The 21,442-nt window shown below is 46.7% G+C and overlaps 2 protein-coding genes, 1 long non-coding RNA gene and 1 pseudogene across 3 annotated transcripts; 3 read left to right on the plus strand and 1 right to left on the minus strand.

Moving 5' to 3' along the window:
* On the plus strand, positions 504 to 3,332 carry LOC110433891. The gene is made up of 3 exons (XR_002451310.1): positions 504 to 623; positions 794 to 924; positions 3,195 to 3,332. It is a non-coding gene; the product is annotated as an uncharacterized LOC110433891 (long non-coding RNA).
* Positions 1,640 to 4,444, minus strand: LOC8056538 (annotated as a pseudogene).
* Positions 14,160 to 16,359, plus strand: LOC8056539 (UDP-glycosyltransferase 73C5). Its single transcript, XM_002455042.2, has one exon. It carries the CDS (start codon positions 14,530 to 14,532, stop codon positions 16,087 to 16,089), a length of 1,560 nt encoding a protein of 519 aa, XP_002455087.2. The 5' UTR covers positions 14,160 to 14,529; the 3' UTR covers positions 16,090 to 16,359.
* LOC8078795 (UDP-glycosyltransferase 73C5) lies at positions 17,348 to 19,525 on the plus strand. The gene has a single exon (XM_002455043.2). The coding sequence runs from the start codon at positions 17,742 to 17,744 to the stop codon at positions 19,197 to 19,199; it is 1,458 nt and encodes a 485-aa protein (XP_002455088.1). The 5' UTR covers positions 17,348 to 17,741; the 3' UTR covers positions 19,200 to 19,525.

A 21,442-nucleotide genomic window follows, 5' to 3' on the forward strand; every position in this document is an offset into this window, starting at 1 on the left:
ATCTGCCGAATCTATTAGTCAATCTATCAATCATTCAGTAGTGTTTCTCTCCTCCAATAAAAGTACTTTCAGTCATGGCCGGGCTCAACACGTGGTTACGAGGAGAATCTGTTCACGACTACTCACTTTATCCTAAAATAAGTATCGTTTTCGTTTCTCAAGAAATAACTTTAACTAAATATATTATAAAAAATATCAATATTTTATAGTACATAATTAGTATCATTGGAAAGATCTTTAAGTTTAGTTTTTTAACAAATTTATTTAAAGATACAAATATTGCATGTATTTTTTATAAATCGAGTCAAACTTATGGCACGAAAACCTAAAACGACACTTTTTTTTTGAGACACAGTGAGTACACGAGATGCGCAGTTTGCCTTCTTACAGCTGAATATCTGTAGCCTAAGCTTTGAGCTCTGAGTGATCACCTGATGGCAAGCATGAGTTCTCACTACAAATGTAGTTTTGAGCACTGACTGCAGTTCACGAAGTGAACAGAGGCATGATAGTATTGTTGATCCAGTGAACCCTATGTTCTGTTTGAGCTAATCTTCTCGCACATTGATGTAAACCTTGACATTGCTGATGGTTCAGCATGCACAGCATTTATTCAGAGAAAGGTATTTTATTACATATTGTGCTACATGTCATAAGAAATATGTTCTATCTTTGTTTGTTAGAGTATTCTTTTGAGAAGATTCTGATTCTGATTCTTGGATGTTGAAATGTCCTATAGTGGTGGAGTTAATTAAATGCCATTAATATCAAACTTTTGGATTTGGCTTTGCAGAGTTTTCTGTTGGAGAAATACTTGCTGTACAATTGTTTCTCTGGTGTGAAACATTTTTTTTTGGCAAAGCTTTATTTGGTTGATTGATCATGTCTTGAAGAGTTCTACAGTCTGGGCCTTCATAAAACAAGGTATATTTTACTTCTCAGATTTGTGGCTCTCATATGTTTGATCCTGTCTACCTGGTTTCTATTTGAGACTGTAATGAACCTGAAACGTTGATCTTCTTTGCACAGAGTATATTTGAGTTCATGCTTCATTCACACTTTTTCTATAAATCTTGAAAAACTATAAGAGCTAGGAGATAGTCAATCTTTATTTATGTATTTTAGTGACATGAGGAATTGCCTAACTGAATGTGCCCACCTGCCCCTGCCCCTGCCCATAGACGACGTTTGCTGCTCCTCCCATGGAAGGTGGAGGAGGCGGCCAGCCATTGTGCCCATGCCTGCAGGGGTGGGTCATCAACATGGGGTTAGCATCTGTAAAAGAGGAAGCTAAGCAACACGTTGGAACTGATTGTGAGGTAACTTAGAGTAGATCTTCTTATAAAACATGTTGTTAGCGGTTGAGACCTTTCCCTCTCCGTCTCAAATGATCAACATAGTGGATTGAAAGTAGAGAACAATAGACACAAGATAGGAAAATTATTCTTTATTCCTCTGAATATTGATGATTACAACATAGAGTTCCCACGCATATATAGTCCTACCTAGGTCTAAGAATTTTGGTAAGAGCGCACATACAAACAAACTAGGATTATGATTCCTCCTTCTCCTTTTCTTCTAGGATTAAGTCCGTATGTTTTACAACAGATCTTATCTCTTGATAGTCTGCCTGATTCAGGTTACAGGTTAATTTCAAGATAACTCTTATGGAGTAGTGATTAAGCTTTAGTACTGTCATGCATTATAGTTTTCGTCCAGGAGAGGGGGGAGCCTAATCCCTTCTCTAATAGCTAGATGCCTTTGCCCAGGTTTCCCATTTCATGTATCAATAGATTTATACTATTATACGAAGAACCTCCCACTTGCAAAGCCTTCCTTGCCTTAGCACCAAATTCTTTTGCTCTCATCCTTATCTCCTCTGCAGCCTCCCCCTCATCCATCAACTTGGACACAGCTGTCTCCACAGCATCCCTTGTCACTCTAGCCTCCTTTTGTTCATGCCCCCATGGTGTCACTGCTTTCACTCCAACCTCCACCCCAGTTTTCAGCACATCCACCACCAACCTTTCGTTCACAAACTGCTCTGCAAAGTGTGGCCATGTGATCAAGGGCACGCCTGCACAGATGCCCTCTAATATTGAGTTCCACCCACAGTGTGTCATGAAACCTCCAATAGATTTGTGCCACAGGATCATTACCTGTGGCGCCCAGCCCCTTATGATCAAGCCTCTGTCCTTTACTCGTTCTTCGAAGCCATCCGCGAGCCATTCCTCAACTTCTGGAGACTTATCTCCTGCTTTGATCACCCAGATGAACGGCTTGTTGGAAGATTCCAGACCTAGCCCCAGCTCAACAAGCTGCTGAGGTGCAGTACAGGCCATACTGCCGAAGCTTACAAAGATCACCGAGCCTGAATTCATGGAATCAAGCCACTGCAAGCAATGTGCCTCATCCATTGAGGCCTTGTGTCCTCTTGCAGCCAAAGTGTTGCTGCCCTGATTGCACAGACACATTGGTCCTACTGTCCAAACCTTTTTCCCAGTAGTCTGCTCAAGGGACTCGATGTACAAAGCCTCCAGCTCTTGGAAGCTGTTTATGACAACACCAGTGGATCTCATCTCCTCCTCATACATGTTCTTACGGATTTGATCTAGACCAGGAGCAGGTAGTCTTCCAGGGCATTTTGCCTTTGTCAACTCAAGCAGCGTAGGGAATCCTGGGAAACTAATGAGCTCATTCTCATCTTCAACATGTTCCAGTAAGTTGTCGTGGACAACGATGTACCTGCAAAACATAATTATATTCTATTTAATCACATTATGCTCCAAACTTGTTTCCTGTTACTGCCAGTTCTTAGTCAGCATGTTATTGTTGAATTTCTGCCATTATTGGTTGGAGTGTAAACTAAAATATTGTTGCTGATTAATTAGTAGTACTCTGATTATTTTTTTTCTTTTCATTACACTCATAAAAAACATTTCTTAGTAGTGCTTAGATGAATGCTTTCCTTTATTTTTCACGTACGTAATTGCTTTTGGCCATGTTTATTTCCACTTATAATCAGATTTTCAGTGCAAAAAAACGAGAGTCCCACCAAACGCTTTGGTTATTTCTGCTTATATTCTACTTCTGCTTCAGAACTTTGAAGTAGCTAAATCGATAATTAAAAAAAAATATCCTCATTGTATGACGGTTATAAGCAGAAAAAAAATATGAACTTTGAACTACGCAAGGTACGCGAAGCCGCAGAAGCCATTAAACGTCAGTCTTGGGATACCAAACTCCCTTGCGATGTCACCTGTCCACCAGTGCATCATGTCTGATATGAAGCAGCTTGGAGATTGGCGTTGCTGGCTGAGGTATGCAACGAGTGGCTCCCGAAGCGCTGCGCAGGCATCCAAGAAGTTCTTGAACAGATCTCTGGATTTGAGCATGTCGGCGTTCTCGCATCCTTCAGGCAGGCCAAACTCAACGGCGGGGAAGTGGAGCTTGACGAACTGGATCGCGAGGCCTGCTGCCGCCACGTGATCGATGAACCCTGTGATCCTGGAGGCGTTCAGTGGTGTGGTGATGAAGCTGACCTGCGCGCCATGCTTGGCTAGCAGGTATGCCATGTCAGTCATGGGGATGGTGTGGCCCTGTGCCATCATTGGAACAAGCACAAAGTGTGTCCTCTCAGAGGCGTTCAGGTTATGGGCGAGTGCTTGGGTGGCAGAGGCCATGGCTGTGGCTGGTGAAGTGGAGAAGCATACACTGGTTATTCTAGGAGAGGTGAGGTTACGTTGTATGCTGTTTGAAGCCATGTGGAGATAGCAGCTGAGGTAAATATATGTAGTGTCTGTTCCTTGTGGGCTGGTTTGGTGACGCATGTACATACGTCATGTTATGTCGTCGATTGCTACTACTAAACCATCAACGTTGCAAGGCTCTACATGCTACTTCGATGCTTCATTGCTGTCTGATAACATCAATACTAATCCACGGCAGGCAGGGTTAGACATTTTCATCCTAAACTTGCAGGCTACTCTAATCCAATACATCAACATCCAAGCTCGACTACAGATGTGCACTTATATGCTCATGGCAGAATCAGCAGCCCTAGCTCTAGCTGCTTTGATCGTCAGCAAGCTCAACATCACAGAGTGCTCATTCCTATCTGAGTGTGAGTAGTTGGTGCGCTTCATCAACTCTCTGGTCTCTCCAATCCTCCTAACTGGAGAATAAAGTCTTTCACTCAGATCTTCAGTAATCTATATAGGGCTAATTCTTCAAAACTCCTAAAGATTAGCAGGAACTTCAACTCCAGAGCAGATTCCTTAGCACGTCAAGCTCTCAGTTCTCAATTTATAGGTCTTCAGTTTGGGTGTTCTCATCAGCATGGCTTAGACCATTGTTTTATTTCTGAAGCTCTACATTCTGTAAACTTGTACAATGTACTTATACTTACTGCGCGTTGCTGCTAATGAATAGAAATTTATGATTGCTGTAAAAAAAAAAGCAATTTGCCACAGCTTTGTTGCCAGAGTCGTGGTTACAATATTGGATAGAGCTTCTAAGTCTGAGTGCCAATTCTTCCCAGGCGGGCCTCATCTATTTGGAAAAGTAAACTGGATCCCTGGGCCCCTTCATTTTGGAAAGATGCACTTGTCAATCTTGCATGCGCACGCGTACTTCCAGTCCAGAAATACCTGCTCTGATTAGTCATCGTCAGCTGCCATATCACTGAGTATACGTATAAGATTCCAGGATATCCTCTCAGGGTGATATACTCGCTGTTTCTAAAGAAGAAAAAAAGATCAATTAGGCCTTGTTTAGTTCGCAAAAAATTTTAAGATTCTCCGTCACATCGAATCTTTGGTCGCATGCATGGAGCATTAAATATAGACGAAAATAAAAACTAATTGCACAGTTTACTTGTAATTTGTGAGATGAATCTTTTGAGTCTAGTTACTCTATGATTAGATAATGTTTGTCAAATAAAGCCGAAATGCTACAGTAGCCAAAAACAAAAGTTTTTGCGAACTAAACAAGGCCTTAGTTTCAAAAATATCTCGGGTTATTTATGCTGAATCTACTTTTCTAGTTTCCTGTCTCACAAGCTGAGGCTGCGATGCATGCTGTTTCAAAATTCCTCTTTGCTGTCTGGTCTGTTACTTTGGATCCTCTTTTTGTTATCTCTTATATGTTCACTTTCTCTTCTTTGATCACCATTTTTCATGTAGATATATCACATGTATTATTTTAATTGACAGGGTAAAATCCTGTTTTTTATGAAAGCAACAGCGTTTACAAAAAGATCCACACACACAACGCTTGGATTGCCAGCTTACAAGTACACGGCACAAAGCTGTAACAAAGTACCCAGACACCTAGGTCTTGTTTAGTTTACCCCGAAAACCAAAAAGTTTTCAAGATTCTCCGTCACATCAAATCTTTCGACACATGCATGAAGCATTAAATATAGACGAAAATAAAAACTAATTGCACAGTTTACCTGTAAATCGCGAGACGAATCTTTTGATCCTAGTTTTTTTTCTTGAATACGCAGGAGATCTGCGCATCGGCTGGCTGGCTAGTTAGTCCATAATTGGACAATATTTGCCACAAACAAACAAAAGTGCTACAGTAGCGAAATCCAAAATCTTTTCGCATCTAAACAAGACCCTACAAAGGATTAAAAACAGAGTACAACAAGATAAGCATCCACGCAGCTTCAGCTATAGAACGCCCCCACATCCATATTTTTAGTTTGCTTCCAGAAATCCTCTAGCCAGCTTTTCATCAGCCAAGACTTGTTGTCCAAAATTTTCCTGTCCCCATCCTTCAACAACACACGCCATCTCTGCAATAGCTAATTTTATATATGAATCACGCGTGTTATTTTATACCATACAATCTTAAAATGTCTCATATATTACCTATGCTGGGATCATTTTAATGTTCTATTACGTCTTTGATGTCGACGGGTGGAAAGTGATTATGTTAGGCGTAGATCCAGTTTGGCAAGACTCTGCCATCTTCTAAAAGGGCTTCTGCTTCTGCTTCTTTTGTGGAGTTAACGGTTGGCAAAAACGGCTCTGATGATAGATTTATAATAATTTGATTCATATCTATAAGGAGGAACCGGGATGAAGAACAGTATTTTACTCCACAATTTAAAAACAGCCATGTCTCTTTGAGACTCCTTATAAAGAAACATTTTTTTTTAAAATCTGTTTGGTACAGCTCCATGGCAAGAGCCGCTGTGCTAAAAGGCCCTTATTCGACACAAGGATAAACAATTTGGAAACAGCCAGGTCCGTAAGGTAGGCCTTGTTTTTCCTAAAGAAATTTGCAAAATCTTTCACATTCTCCGTCACATCGAATCTTGCGACACATGCATAAAGCATTAAATATAGATAAAAAATAACTAATTACACAGTTTAGCTGTAATTTGTGAGATGAATCTTTTGAGCCTAGTCAATCCATGATTAGACAATATTTATCAAATACAAACGAAAGTGCTACACTGACTATTTTGTAAAAAAAATTGGAACTAAATAAGGCCATATTCGGACCAGATGCAAACAAGGTACTCCTGTAACCTATTATTTTTGCCTTTTTCCTTTTAAGAAAAGAGCTGTGTTGAGCAATTTGGCTAGAAAACGCAGACAATTGGCAATTTTGGTGGTCTTATTGTAACTATGTTGACCAATTTGGCTAGAAAACGCAGACAATTCGCAAATCACCAAGTTCTTGGGTGTTTTCGAGTAAATTATATTTTATTCTAAGAATCTTTGAGAGTCAAAGTATCTCAAACTTGACAAAATTTATATAATAAAATAATAATATTTATAATATCAACTAAGTATCATTAGATTTCTCATTAATTATATTATTATAATATATTTATTTGACGTCATAAATTTTCGTAAGTTTTTTTATAATTTTAGTCGAATTTGAAATTCTTTGACTTAATTTTTGAAATATCTTATAATTTGGAATATAGGAAATATACGAGTTACTAAAGCATACCAGTGGGCGCCAACTAGTCCATTCGCTCGGCCCATGACTTTTAGACGAGCGAAGGCTTACGTGGAGAATCTGTACACGACTACACGTACACGAGATGCGCAGTTTGCCATTCTTCCTTTGAACCTTCCAAAGGAGATGTGCACTGTATTCATCCAGCGACCAGTGGCCAGTGGTCACCAGACCAGACATCCCATGCGGATCCGTGGACTGCATTGGACAGCCGCCAGACCAGACAATAGAGAAGAGTCGTCCCCAATCAGTGAGATCCGAAAGACGGCGACAACGGAGCTTCGCTCCGCGCAGACGTCAGCGCGTCACCCTTCTAGAACCTCTCCCTTTCTAGAACAGCTTTTGACCGCCACAGGCACCCGCTGTAGTACACCACATCCACATGCGTCCTTTCACACCATCTCCTCTTTATTTTGAGTAAATCCATCTCCTCTTTATTGATACCAGGCAAGGTGGAAGGATCCTAGCATTAACCATGGTTCTAATCATATTACGATTTGCTCTCCTTAACAGCATGATTATTTTCTAGCCTGTAGCAGTAACCATAGGATCGCTGTAATCTTTACTTAACGGTACAGTAGTGGCTAGCGTGTAACACCTGCCACGGTGTATAAACGGTTAGAAATTTAGACATTTTACTGTTTGATTTAATCCAGAAAATTACGCATAATATTGTGGTGGCATATATGTACACGTGTGCAATTTTATCACTACTCAGATTAGAGACATACATTGCAAATACTACTGCAACAACAGCAGACATACTTCGTTTAAGATTGTACCTAGAGGAGGGACCAGTGCCGAAGGCACCGGCGGCTCCATTCGCACTAGTCGACATAGTGCGTTGCTCGAAGTAGCGGACCACAGTCGGTGCAGAAAGATGTTCGCAGTGCAGTCCCGCGAACGTCCACCAGGAAGAAGACGAAGTAGTCGATCTCGATCCGCGCGAACGTCCACCAGGAAGAAGACCCGCCGGAGTGGAAGAAGACGATCTCGCCGGTGAGCAGTCGCGGAAGACGCTCCCCAAAAACCTGATTGCCCGCAACACCCGAGCAGGTGTCTCGATGCAAGGCGTCGGGTTCCGGAGGCCTGCTCTCCCGATCTCTGTGCGCGCAGAGGTTCGGGACGGGAATGGACAGAGAGCAACTCGACAGGAAGAGAAAAGACTGAGAGACTGAGTGTGTTCTCGCAGGTATGGAAGGAGTGGGTGCGTATGGTATATATAGGCCTCAGGAGGAAACATCTGATTGATGACCATTAATCTCATTTAATTGCCATAAACCGACTCAATCAATTAGCAATTAATTGCCATTAATTACACAACGGTCAGATCCCGTTTTTCCTCCCTTTCCTTATTCACCACGCATGCGCCACGTCACGTCTGGTCTGGTCCTCGTGTGCCATGTCACACTCGCTCGTCTAGACAAGACAAGACAAGACACGCCTCGGCTCGGCTCGGCGGCGGCGGCGCGCGTGTGTGGCACCCCTTCACCCTCCCTCAACTTCTCTATAGGGGCTAACAAAGGCCACCTATTTAAGTTGAGTTAACACAAGGTCAATCATCAATATGGTACTAAACCATTTTCATAATAGCATTAATTATGGGCCCTTGAATTAATCATCAAATATAAATATGGGCTAATGGCCCATTATATTCAACAATCCCCACCTATTTCTAGGGCACATAAGAAAAGCTCTCGAGTTTCCATGTCGTTTCATATACCAGTCGTTTCGGTGGAGACTGTTAAGTTGAACTTCCACCTAGAGTACAGACTACACTTAGCCACAACTTGAACAATGGACTATGCCTTGAATTGCAAGTTTTGTGTGATATAAGTTTCGTCTACACTCATAACTGATACCGGGTTGCATGAACATCCCCTCTGGTTGAAGCATATAAGTCATACTTCTGGCCCATTCATGAGTATCTAGAGATCACCCAAAAATCTCATAGACTGTGACTAGCAGTCAAACTCATATAGGTGTATTCCTTAAAGATGTTCTGTAGGACAACATCTATCGCTTCACAAGCCGCTTTGGAATACATTAAGGTATATAGCCACCCTTCCTTACAGACTTAGGAAAGAAGTGCAATTGAGATGAGTTAAGTAAAGGGTCTTTCCTCACAATCTACTTCTGGCTTGTTTCACCATTCTACTTCACGGGATCTCCGATCACATAGAACAGGTTGCCACCATGGTAGACCTCACGTGGGTCTCAAACCCATCTCACTCGATGCACTATCTATCACATTACGTGATAGTCCCTTTGTGTATTGATCTGCCAGATTCTTGGACGTATGAACATAGTCCAATGCTATAACTCCGGAGTTTCTCAACTTTCTGACAGTCTTCAAACGCCGTTTGACATGCCTAGTAGACTTCATGTTGTCCTTAGAACTGTTGACTTTAGTGATCACTGTTTGATTGTCACAGTTCATGGAAATAGCCGGCACAGGTTTTTCAACCACCGGTAGATCCATCAGGAGTTCACGAAGCCACTCAGCCTCAGCACCGGCAGTGTCTAATGCTGTGAGTTCTGCTTCCATGGTTGACTTCGTTAAGATAGTCTGCTTGCAAGACTTCCATGAAACAGCGCCACCTCCAAGCAGAAACACATATCCACTTGTGGCCTTTAACACATCAGCATCAGATATCCAGTTTGCATCACAATAACCCTCTAATACCTTCGGGTATCCGGTATAGTGAATGCCATAGCTCACAGTACCTTTCAAATAGCGCATCACTCTCTCAAGAGCTTGCCAATGAATATCTCCCGGATTTGACACAAACCGGCTAAGTTTGCTCACTGCAAACGAGATATCAGGCCTCGTGGCACTAGCAAGGTACATCAATGAGCCTATAATTTGGGAGAATCTTAGTTGATCCCTTGCTATTCTTCGATTTTTCCTCAATAGCACACTAGGATCATAAGGCGTAGGAGCAGATTGACAGTCACTGTACCCAAAGCGACTTAAAATCTTTTCCACATAGTGGGACTGCACAAGTGTTATCCCACCATTGCCTTCTCTTGAAAGCTTAATGTTTAGAATAACATCAGCTTCTTCCAAATCTTTCATCTCAAAGTTATTAGACAAAAAGTCTTTAACTTCCTTGATCACAACAAGGCTTGTCCCAAAGATCAGTATGTCATCCACGTACAGACAAAGGATCACACCTTCACCCCCACCAAACCGATAGTACACACATCTGTCAGCTTCATTAACAGCAAAGCCGGCAGAAGTTAAGGTTCTGTCAAACTTCTCATGCCATTGTTTTGGAGCTTGTTTTAGGCCATAAAGGGATTTTAATAACTTACACACCTTGCCCTTTTCACCACTTGTTACAAATCCATCAGGCTGATCCATATAGATCTCTTTCTCTAACTCTCCATTTAGGAAAGCTGTCTTCACATCCATCTGATGAATGAGAAGACCATGAGAGGCAGCCAAAGACAATAACACTCGAATTGTGGTCAAACGGGCAACAGGTGAATAAGTATCAAAGAAATCTTCCCCTTCTCTTTGGGTATAACCCTTAGCCACAAGCCTAGCCTTGTACCTCTCAATTGTACCATCAGGCCTAAGCTTTTTCTTAAACACCCATTTGCACCCTATAGGTTTGCACCCATAAGGTCGTTCAACCACTTCCCAAGTTCCATTAGACATTATAGAATCCATCTCATTCCTTATTGCTTCCTTCCACAAGTCAGCATCAGGAGAGGAAAATGCCTCTTTAATGGTTGTTGGGGTATCATCCACGAGGTACACAATATAGTCATCTCCAAAAGACTTCACTTTTCTTTGTCTTTTGCTCATTCGAGTGACTACATTATCATCCTCCTCAGGATAGTGAACATGGGGTTCCTCAGATTGTTCTATCGGAATAAATTGCTCATGGGAGTTTATAGACTCATGACTAGAAATATTAGGTGTACTTTTCATAGGAAACTCACTTTCAAAGAATGTTGCATCTCTAGATTCCATTATAGTACCAACATGCATATCTGGTACTCCAGAGTTTATGATTAAGAACCTATACCCTATGCTGTGAGTAGCATAACCAAGGAAAATACAGTCAACTGTCTTAGGTTCGAGTTTGCGTTTCTTGTTTATTGGCACATTCACTTTAGCCAAACAACCCCAAGTACGCAAATAAGAGACATTTACTCTTTTCTTTTCCCATTCCTCAAATGGTGTGATTTCTTTATTCTTTGTAGGAACTCTATTCAGGACATGACTCGCTGTCAATATCGCCTCACCCCACCATTCCATAGATAGACCCAAAGTCTCTAACATGGCGTTAACCATCTCAGTTAGAGTACGGTTCTTTCTTTCGGCAATCCCATTGGACTGTGGTGAGTATGGCGGTGTCCTCTCATGAATAATTCCATGTTCTACGCAGAAGTCAGAAAAATCACTTGAAAAATATTCTCCACCACGATCGGACCTTAAGCGTTTAATTTTCCTCTCAAGTTGATTTTCGACTTCAGCTTTATAGGCTTTAAAATATTGTAATGCTTCATCCTTTGTTTTAAGCAAGTACACATGACAAAATCTAGTACAATCGTCTATAAAAGTGATGAAGTATCGTTTACCACCTTTAGTCAACTCACCATTCATCTCGCATAGATCGGAATGGATTAATTCAAATGGTGCCAAGTTCCTCGCCTCCGCAGCCTTGTGAGGCTTGCGAGGTTGCTTGGATTGCACGCATACATGGCACTTAGAACCTTTGACTAAATTAAATTTCGGGATTAAATTCATATTTGCTAGCCGCGTTAAACAACCATAATTAACATGACAAAATCGCGAATGCCAAATATTCGACTCATTCGAAATCACAGTATGGTTCACGATTTTATTACACACATCATGCATGGATAAGCGGAACAAGCCTCCGCAATCATAACCTTTACCAATAAAAGTTCCAAACTTTGAAAGTATAACTTTATTGGCCTCAAAGACTATTTTGTAGCCATCTCTACAAAGCTGTGAGCCGCTAACTAGATTCTTTTTGATGGAGGGGACATGCTGCACGTTCTTCATCAGCACCGTCTTTTCCGAAGTGAACTTCAGAATGACCGTACCAACACCAACAACACGCGCATGAGATCCGTTCCCCATCAGTAAGGCTCTAGTGTTGCCGGTCTGATAAGAAGAAAACAAAGAGATGTCAGCACACACATGAACATTAGCCCCAGTATCCATCCACCACTCAGGTGAATGACAGACTGAAAGAACAGTAGGTAAATAATTACCATACCCAGATGTTCCTCCTTCAGCCTCGCCAATGACCATGTTTACTGACTTTTTCTCTTCTCGTTTAAATTTGCGGTCTGGACAACCACTCGCCCAGTGTTCATCGCTACCGCAAACAAAGCAGCCTCCTTCTGCCTTTTTCTTCTTAAAAGTTGCAGTTTGTTTTGGCTTCGGGTTTGCTCCTTGCTTGTTCTCTTGCTTGTTCTTTTTCTTATTACGGAATGCGAATTGCTTTTTCTTCTGCACCACATTGGCACTAGAAGACTCAACGCCTTTCCCATGTGTATCTTTTGCTCTCGCCTTCTCCTCAACATCAAGAGTTCCCATGAGTTCAGCGAGACCAAACTCTTTCCTCTGATGTTTTAGAGAAGTAGCAAAATCCTTTCAAGAAGGTGGCAGCTTAGCGATTATACCGCCGGCCACAAACTTTTCAGGCAACACACAAGGAAATTGTTCTAGTTCCTTAGCTAGTGCTTGTATCTCATGTGCTTGTTCAATCACAGAACGGCTATCCACCATCTTGTAATCAAACAATTGTTTCATGAGGTACAACTCGCTACCAGCATCAGAAACCCCGAACTTGGCCTCAAGCGCATCCCATAATTCTTTAGCAGTGGTGCAAATAATATAGTTGTCGACATACTTTTTATCGAGCGCACTTATGACGGCGCCTCTGAAGAGGTTATCAGCAGCCATGAACGTTTTCTCCTCCTCAGGAGTAAACTGTTCAGGCTTTCCCTTCGCGACGTCATAGCAACTCATAGCAGTCAACCACAATATCATTCTCGCGCGCCACCGCTTATAGTTTGAACCATCGAACGCATCCGGTTTTAACGCAGCAGCAAAACCACTAACAGAAAAATGCCTAATATCAGGTTTTTGGATTGTTAGAAATTTAGACATTGTACTGTTTAATTTAATCCAGAAAATTACGCATAATATTGTGGTGGCATATATGTGCACGTGTGCAATTTTATCACTACTCAGACTAGAGACAAACATTGCAAATACTACTGCAACAACAGCAGACATACTGAAACGAAAAACAATCGTTTAAGATTGTACCCAGAGGAGGGACCAGTGCCGAAGGCACCGGCGGCTCCATTCGCACTAGTCGACATAGTGCGTTGCTCGAAGTAGCGGACCACAGTCGGTGCAGGAAGATGTTCGCAGTGCAGTCCCGCGAACTTCTACCAGGAAGAAGACGAAGTAGTCGATCTCGATCCGCGCGAACGTCCACCAGGAAGAAGACCCGTCGGAGTGGAAGAAGACGATCTCGCCGGTGAGCAGTCGTGGAAGACGCTCCCCAAAAACCTGATTGCCCGCAACACCCGAGCAGGTGTCTCGATGCAAGGCGTCGGGTTCCGGAGGCCTGCTCTCCCGATCTCTGTGCGCGCAGAGGTTCGGGACGGGAATGGACAGAGAGCAACTCGACAGGAAGAGAGAAGACTGAGAGACTGAGTGTGTTCTCGCAGGTATGGAAGGAGTGGGTGCGTATGGTATATATAGGCCTCAGGAGGAAACATCTGATTGATGACCATTAATCTCATTTAATTGCCCTAAACCGAGTCAATCAATTAGCAATTAATTGCCATTAATTACACAACGGTCAGATCCCGTTTTTCCTTCCTTTCCTTATTCACTACGCATGCGCCACGTCATGTCTGGTCTGGTCCTCGTGTGCCACGTCACGCTCGCTCGTCTCGACCTAGACAAGACATGGCTCGGCGGCGGCGGCGTGCGCGTGTGGCACCCCTTCACCCTCCCTCAACTTCTCTATATGGGGTAACAAAGGCCACCTATTTAAGTTGAGTTAACACAAGGTCAATCATCAATATGATACTAAACTATTTTCATAATAGCATTAATTATGGACCCTTGAATTAATCATCAAATATAAATATGGGCTAATGGCCCCATTATATTCAACGTAAACGTGGCTTGAATTCTCCGATTCTCCTCCACACAAAATTCGAACACGGATGGTACACTGGTCTGTCCTGTACTACTGTTCGTCTCCCGGCCTCACGGTCCTTATCGCGTCGTCCCGTCTCGGCCACCTCTGTCTAGATCTCCCTCGTCGACGTCTGGCGTGCGTCGGTGCGTGTACGCGTCACGTCGTCAACCTCGAGCTTGGGCATGCAAACCTCCGGCATCGGTTGTGTCGCGGTGAACCGGTGATTAACCCTCCTTGTTTTATAAGGTGCAGGCGCGCAGCCATCTAAGCTAAGCTACCGAGAAAACAGAGGCTAGGACTAGGAGTTGGACAGTCACAGAGGCAGCCAATGGCGGAGCTTCACTTCGTGCTCGTCCCGCTGGTGGCGCAGGGCCACATCATCCCGATGGTGGACCTGGCGCGCCTCCTCGCCGGCCGCGGCGCGCGCGTCAGCGTGGTCACCACGCCCGTCAACGCCGCGCGCAACCGGGCCGTCGTCGACAGCGCGCGGCGGGCGGGGCTCGACGTCGAGCTCGCGGAGGTCGCGTTCCCCGGCCCGGGCCTCGGGCTGCCGGACGGGATGGAGAACGTCGACATGGTTGTGGAGAAAGACCACTTCATGCCCTTCTTCCAGGCCTTGTGGAAGATGGACGAGCCGCTGGACGAGTACGTGCGGTCGCTGCCCCGGCGTCCCGACTGCCTCATCGCCGACTGGTGCAACCCGTGGACGGCAGCGGTGTGCGCCCGCCACGGCATCCCTCGCCTGGTGATGCACTGCCCGTCCGCCTACTACCTCCTCGCCACGCACAGCCTGTCCAAGCACGGCGTGTACGACCGCGTCGCCGACGAGCTGGAGACGTTCGAGGTGCCGGACTTCCCCGTGCGCGCCGTCGGGAACAGGGCCACGTTCCGCGGCTTCTTCCAGTGGCCAGGAATGGAGAACTACGAGCGCGACATCGTCGAGGCCGAGGCCACCGCCGACGGCCTGCTGATCAACACGTTCCGCGACCTCGAGGGCGTCTTCGTCGACCACTACGAGGCGGCGCTCGGCAGGAAGACGTGGGCCGTCGGGCCGACGTGCGCCTCCGGCGGTTTGGACGCGGACGCAATGGCCGGCCGGGGCAAACGCGCGGACGTCGACGTCGGCGTCGTCCTGTCCTGGCTTGACGCCCGGCCGCCGTCGTCCGTGCTCTACATCAGCTTCGGCAGCCTCGCGCAGCTGTCGCCGAAGCAGATCATCGAGCTTGGCCGGGGCCTCGAGGCGTCGGAGCGGCCGTTCGTGTGGGCTATCAAGGAGGCCAAGTCCAACGCCGACGTGCAGGCGTGGCTCGCCGAGGGTTTCGAGGAGCGCGTCGCGGACAGGGGCCTCCTCGTCCGCGGGTGGGCGCCGCAGGTGACCATCCTCTCGCACCAGGCGGTGGGCGGCTTCTTGTCCCACTGCGGGTGGAACGCCACGCTGGAAGCCATCGCCCACGGCGTGCCGGTGCTGACATGGCCCTACTTCGCCGACCAGTTCTGCAGCGAGCGGCTGCTCGTCGAGGTCCTCGACGTCGGCGTCAGGTCCGGCGTCAAGCTGCCGCCCATGAACCTACCGGAGGAGGCCGAGGGGGTGCAGGTGACGAGCGCCGACGTGGAGAAGGCGGTGGCCGAGCTCATGGACGTGGGTCCCGACGGGACGGCGAGGAGGGCAAGGGCGAAGGAGCTCGCCGCAAAGGCGAAGGCAGCCATGGAGGAAGGTGGGTCGTCGTACGCCGACTTGGACGACATGTTGCGCCACGTCGCGGAGCTAAGCATGAAGAAGAGCCACGACGAGGACACGAGCGTGAGCACTCTGCCTTCTGCGCCAGAGCTTGGGAGTAAGAACAAGGAGAACTTAGGAGCCGGCGCCACATTGTCAGTAGAGTCCTAAGCTGCATAGCACCATATGATTAGCATCTTGGACCATAATAAACACAAGTAGGCGAGTAAACTGTATATAAATCTACCTCCATTTGATTCAATGCCTCGGTGGTGACCAAGGGGCTGATAGGATTCAATGGACGTTAAATTTGAACTTCCCGAACACATTTTGTTGTTAACAGTGTGGCAACACTGTAAGCTAAGAGCAACTCTAACAACGTGGTTCTTATTGTTGTGAATGCTATTTTAAAAATTGTATAGTAAAAAATAGGTTTCAACAGATATGTTATCTAACTTTATAAAATATAAAAAGCTGGCTACGCTCACTATCTGACTGGTGTATGCCATTTGTTTTTTTAAGGAGTTTTCTATTTACAAATGGCTAAACAATGAACATTATCTATTAATTTTAGTCAAACTGTTAGAGTTGACAGAGGTAACAATGGATGTTGTAGTGGGAAACCTATTGTGCTTTTTTAGGAAACGGTGCGTCCATTTGTAACAACAGCTTTGAACCTCTTTGCGTTCTTCAAATTTAGATTTCTAACAAGTTTAGAATAGATTAGTATAACAGAGAAATGACCGTACCACCTTTTATTAACCAGAGTTGATTTAGATTCCTAACAAGTTTATATAGAATTGACTAGTATGATAGAGAAAAGACCATACCACCCTTCATTAACTGGAGTAGTGTTGTATACTTGTATTGCACCCATCCAACTATAGAAACTCAAGCCTAGATTGATGGAAAAGAGGGGGAAGGGAAGGGTGCAGTAAATTAATATGAGGGACCTTTAAGAAAAATAAATAAAATCTCCTCGAAGATGATTTATCTGCAAACGTAATAGAGGTTGGTCTAATTCCTCTTTAATGAAGATGGAAAGCCGAATACTTTTTCCATTTATGAAAAGAAACGTAGATCTTAGCACCAAGAAGAAACAAAAGGGGGAAGGCGTTGAAATTGATCGTTTGAAAACTAAACACCTAGTGTCCACTAAATCTACAGGAGAAAATTCATCAACCAACCAGAAGATGCGCAGCATTCTGCTTTCTCTCTTTTCTTCTTTTGATTTGGCAGAAAGATGTGCACCATATTCGTCCATCGCTTCCTGTAATGCGACCCACACGGCCTTGCACTAGACTCGGCAGCCGCGAGGCCACATTTTCCGATCACTGGACACGGATGACGTCGAAAACGGAAGCCGCGCTCGATCTTAGCAGACTTGGACTGCAGTTTCCTTGTATACGTACAACACATCTTGGCTCGCCCGCCATATTTGTCATATCTTCGTCCACAGCCGCCGCGCAAACGGCCCTTGTCGCCACTCGTCAGTTCAGAGACCAATCACGAGACTCCAAACACAATGCTATGCCCACCTGTCACGTTCGGTTCTTCCCGGCCTCACCCTCCTTATCGCTTCGACCCCTCTGGGCCAGTCGACGTCGTCCGGTTCCTTGTATCTACTACTCTCTAGATCTACCACGGTGTGCGCGTCAGGCGTACGTGTTTGGCACCCTTCACGTCGTCAACCTCGAGCTTGGACTCGATCGTAGCCTCCGCATCGGTTGATCGTGTCGAGATGACGATCGAGTCTATAAGCTGCAACCATTGCAGCTAGCGAGAAAGCACAGAGGCGAGCAGTGGATAGGTGGGCAGCAGCAATGGCGGGGCTTCACTTCTTGCTCGTGCCGCTGGTGGCACAGGGCCACATCATCCCGATGGTGGACCTGGCCCGCCTCCTCGCCGGCCGGGGCGCGCGAGTCACCGTGGTGACCACGCCCGTCAACGCCGCGCGCAACCGGGCCGTCGTCGACAGCGCGCGGCGGGCGGGCCTCGACGTCGAGCTCGCGGAGATCGCGTTCCCCGGCCCGGGCCACGGGCTGCCGGAGGGTCTGGAGAACATGGACCAGCTCACGGAGAGGGAGCACTTCCTGCCCTTCTTCCAGGCCGCGTGGAGCATGGACGCGCCGCTGGAGGAGTACGTGCGGTCGCTGCCCCGGCGCCCGGACTGCCTCATCGCCGACTCGTGCAACCCGTGGACGGCCGAGGTGTGCGCACGCCACGGCATCCCGCGCCTGGTGCTGCACTGCCCGTCCACCTACTTCCTCCTCGCCATGCACAGCCTGTCCAAGCACGGCGTCCACGACCGCGTCGCCGACGAGCTGGAGACCTTCGAGATTCCCGACTTCCCGGTGCCCGCCGTCGCGAACAAGGCCACGTTCCGCGGCTTCTTCCAGTGGCCCGGCGTGGAGGGCTTCCAGCGCAACATCGCCGAGGCCGAGGCCACCGCCGACGGCCTGCTCCTCAACACCTTCCGCGACATCGAGGGTGTCTTCATCGACCGCTACGCGGCGGCGCTGGGACGGAAGACGTGGACCATCGGGCCGATGTGCGCCTCCGTCGGCGGCTTGGACGCGCACGCCAGGGCCAGCAGGGGCAACCGCCCGGACGTCGACGCAGGGATTTTCGTGTCGTGGCTAGACGCCCGGCCGCCGTCGTCCGTGCTCTACATCAGCTTCGGCAGCCTCGCGCACCTGCCGGCGAAGCAGGTCGTCGAGCTCGGCCGTGGCCTCGAGGCGTCGGAGCGGCCGTTCGTCTGGGCCATCAAGGAGGCCAGTTCGAACGCCGACGTGCAGGCGTGGCTCGCCGAGGGGTTCGAGGACCGCGTCAAGGACAGGGGGCTCCTGGTCCGCGGCTGGGCGCCGCAGGTGACCATCCTCTCGCACCCGGCGGTGGGCGGCTTCTTGACACATTGCGGGTGGAACGCCGCGCTGGAAGCCATCGCCCACGGCGTGCCGGTGCTGACGTGGCCCAACTTTTCCGACCAGTTCAGCAGCGAGCGGCTGCTCGTCGACGTCCTCGACGTCGGCGTCAGGTCCAGTGTCAAGGTGCCCGCCATGTTCTTACCCAAGGAGGCCGAGGGGGTGCAGGTCACGAGCGCCGGCGTGGAGAAGGCGGTGGCCGAGCTCATGGACGAGGGGCCCAAGGGGACGGAGAGGAGAGCGAGGGCCAAGGAGCTCGCCGCCAAGGCGAAGGCAGCCATGGAGGAAGGCGGGTCGTCGTACGCCGACTTGACCGACATGATGGACCACGTCGTGGTGCTCGGCAGACGGCAGTAATTAAGAAGAGCCATAACGAGGGTGAGGGCTTGCCTTCGATTCTACACTAGAGCTTGCGAACAAGAAGGATGAGAAGAACAAGTTGCCACGATGTCGGTGTGGTCAGCATTTTAGACGATGAATTGTTTGCAGCAAATGCACCATGTTACTTAAGTCTTCAGTAATCTAATAGTGTACCAATGCTAGTGGACAAACTAGAACCTTATGACATAGTATAGGTTACAAATTCGGGGGTAAATTTAATGTAGAAGCTATTCAAAATTAGTTATCGTTGCTTTCTCTTTCTATGTTTTCTAACATGATATCCATACACTATTTGATCTCCACTTGGTTGTTGAGAGTTTTAATAACAAATTAGTAATATACACGAGCGCGAGGGCTAGATCTAGATTAACACGAATAGGTTGAAAGATGGCCAGATTCTCTATCCGCCTGACAATAACAAACATACCAGTTGAACGTTACGTACATTTTTCTGAAAAGGTTTTTTTTTTTTTTGAAACTTCAGCAAATTGTTGGGCTCCTCTATCTCCGAAATAACTTGGCTCCTCTATCTCTGAAATAACTTTTGTTGGGCGCCTGGCCTCTCAAAGCAACTTGTTGGGCTCCTCAACGAAATCTCTAAAGCAACCTGTTGGGCTACTCAGCCCAATCTGTATCAACTCAATCTCTAAAGCAACTTGATGGGCTAAATCAACTCAAATCTCTAAAGCAATTTATTGGGGCCAAATAAGACAACACCATATAATTAATTTGCGTTATAAACAAAACTTCTGATTGATTTGTTGGGCTCCTCCTCGCACGAAGAGGACAGATATTTAGAAATTCTGCAAAAATAAACGTATGACTAGATGGGCTAAATCAACTCAATCTCTGAAGCAATTTGTTGGGCACAAAGAAATAAACTTATGATTGGTATTCTTTAGTAAAAGGCGAAAGAATAGTTCGCTTTGTGCTTACTGCGCAGCTGCGTGCTTTCCACGAGTGGCCCCGAGCCCTCCTAAATAGCTTCGCCCCTGTTGCCATTAGCTTCAGCAATCGGTTTGGTACTAAAAAGGCAAAGTCAAGCGCCCCGGCCGTACCGTGCGCGCTGCCAGAGGCTAGACGCACTGATGCTGCCCACCGGCCCAGCGGACCGAGCGGCTAGGCAGCCACTTGCTGTCCGGCCCAAATGCTGTGAAGATCAAGGCCGCCGGGGCTGTCGGGTTCGCCCGCTGGCCGCTGCTCCACGTTCTCGCTCGCCTGCATTAATCTTTGTTTAGAACACGAAGGGTTTTTTTTAGAATCTGTTTAGAACACAAGGTGAGCAAATGGGAAAGGACGTACTGAGCAGGGCCCCAACTGATTTACTACATCAAGCCCAAAGTGGATGTACTATTTACAGCCCAATAAGATAAGTAACCACGGCACCAAATCAAGCCCACCAGGCGACCCCCATTACTCCACGTCGACCATTCGCAAAGGCCACAGAGTCACAGACAGTCAGTTTGACTGTTTGAGAGACTCCGCGTCAGCCGTCGGGGGCATGCTGCATGCATGTGAGATTGTGAGTCGACGTGACGAAGGTTGGCTACACGAGAAAAAGGAACTTCAAGCTGGCATTGCCCAACGTGGTTCACATCACACGATGCTGAGATGAACCAGAATATCTCTATCAGTGTCAGCAAGCTCTGGAAAAACGGATCCGCTCATGCATGTTTTGTTCTTCTGAAAGTCTGGGCAGATCACATGGCAATGGCATGCGTGAGTACGAAACTATAGCCGTTTATACGTGGACCCAAGATCACCGTCACCTTCCATGGGCTTCCTACGCCGCAATGGTTCTTGGACACAATGCAAGGCAACACACGCGCCCAACACGGCATGCGGAAGACGGAGGTGGTCTTGCTGTCTTCAAGTCTTGAAGCAAAACGCGTCAGGTGGACCTACCCTTCCAAGAACGGCAAAGTGCAGAGTATGGCACTATTTACGGCGACGTGTCGAGAACACACTTTGCCTTCCTTGGTGATGGACCGCGGCACGCTATTATTGAAAATCTGGTATCTGCTTGTGTTATTTAGGTTCTCTAAGAATATGTGATTTCAAAATCCACGTCTTAAGTTGGGATAGAGTTTTTTTTTTTACCAGATCCTTATAGCCCGCCCGCTTAGTTCCAAACGTGACCTTAGTCAGATATACACACACACCTACGCACCCTTACGTCTTTCATTATCCATAGCCTCTGTAAAGGCCTATGTAAACTT

Source organism: Sorghum bicolor, chromosome 3, assembly GCF_000003195.3.
Source record: "Sorghum bicolor cultivar BTx623 chromosome 3, Sorghum_bicolor_NCBIv3, whole genome shotgun sequence".
Classification (NCBI taxonomy): Eukaryota; Viridiplantae; Streptophyta; class Magnoliopsida; order Poales; family Poaceae; genus Sorghum; species Sorghum bicolor.

Bases quoted from the DNA above. Each gene is read 5' to 3' on its own strand.
- LOC8056539 (XM_002455042.2), top strand. From the start codon at position 14,530: ATGGCGGAGCTTCACTTCGTGCTCGTCCCGCTGGTGGCGCAGGGCCAC.
- LOC8078795 (XM_002455043.2), top strand. From the start codon at position 17,742: ATGGCGGGGCTTCACTTCTTGCTCGTGCCGCTGGTGGCACAGGGCCAC.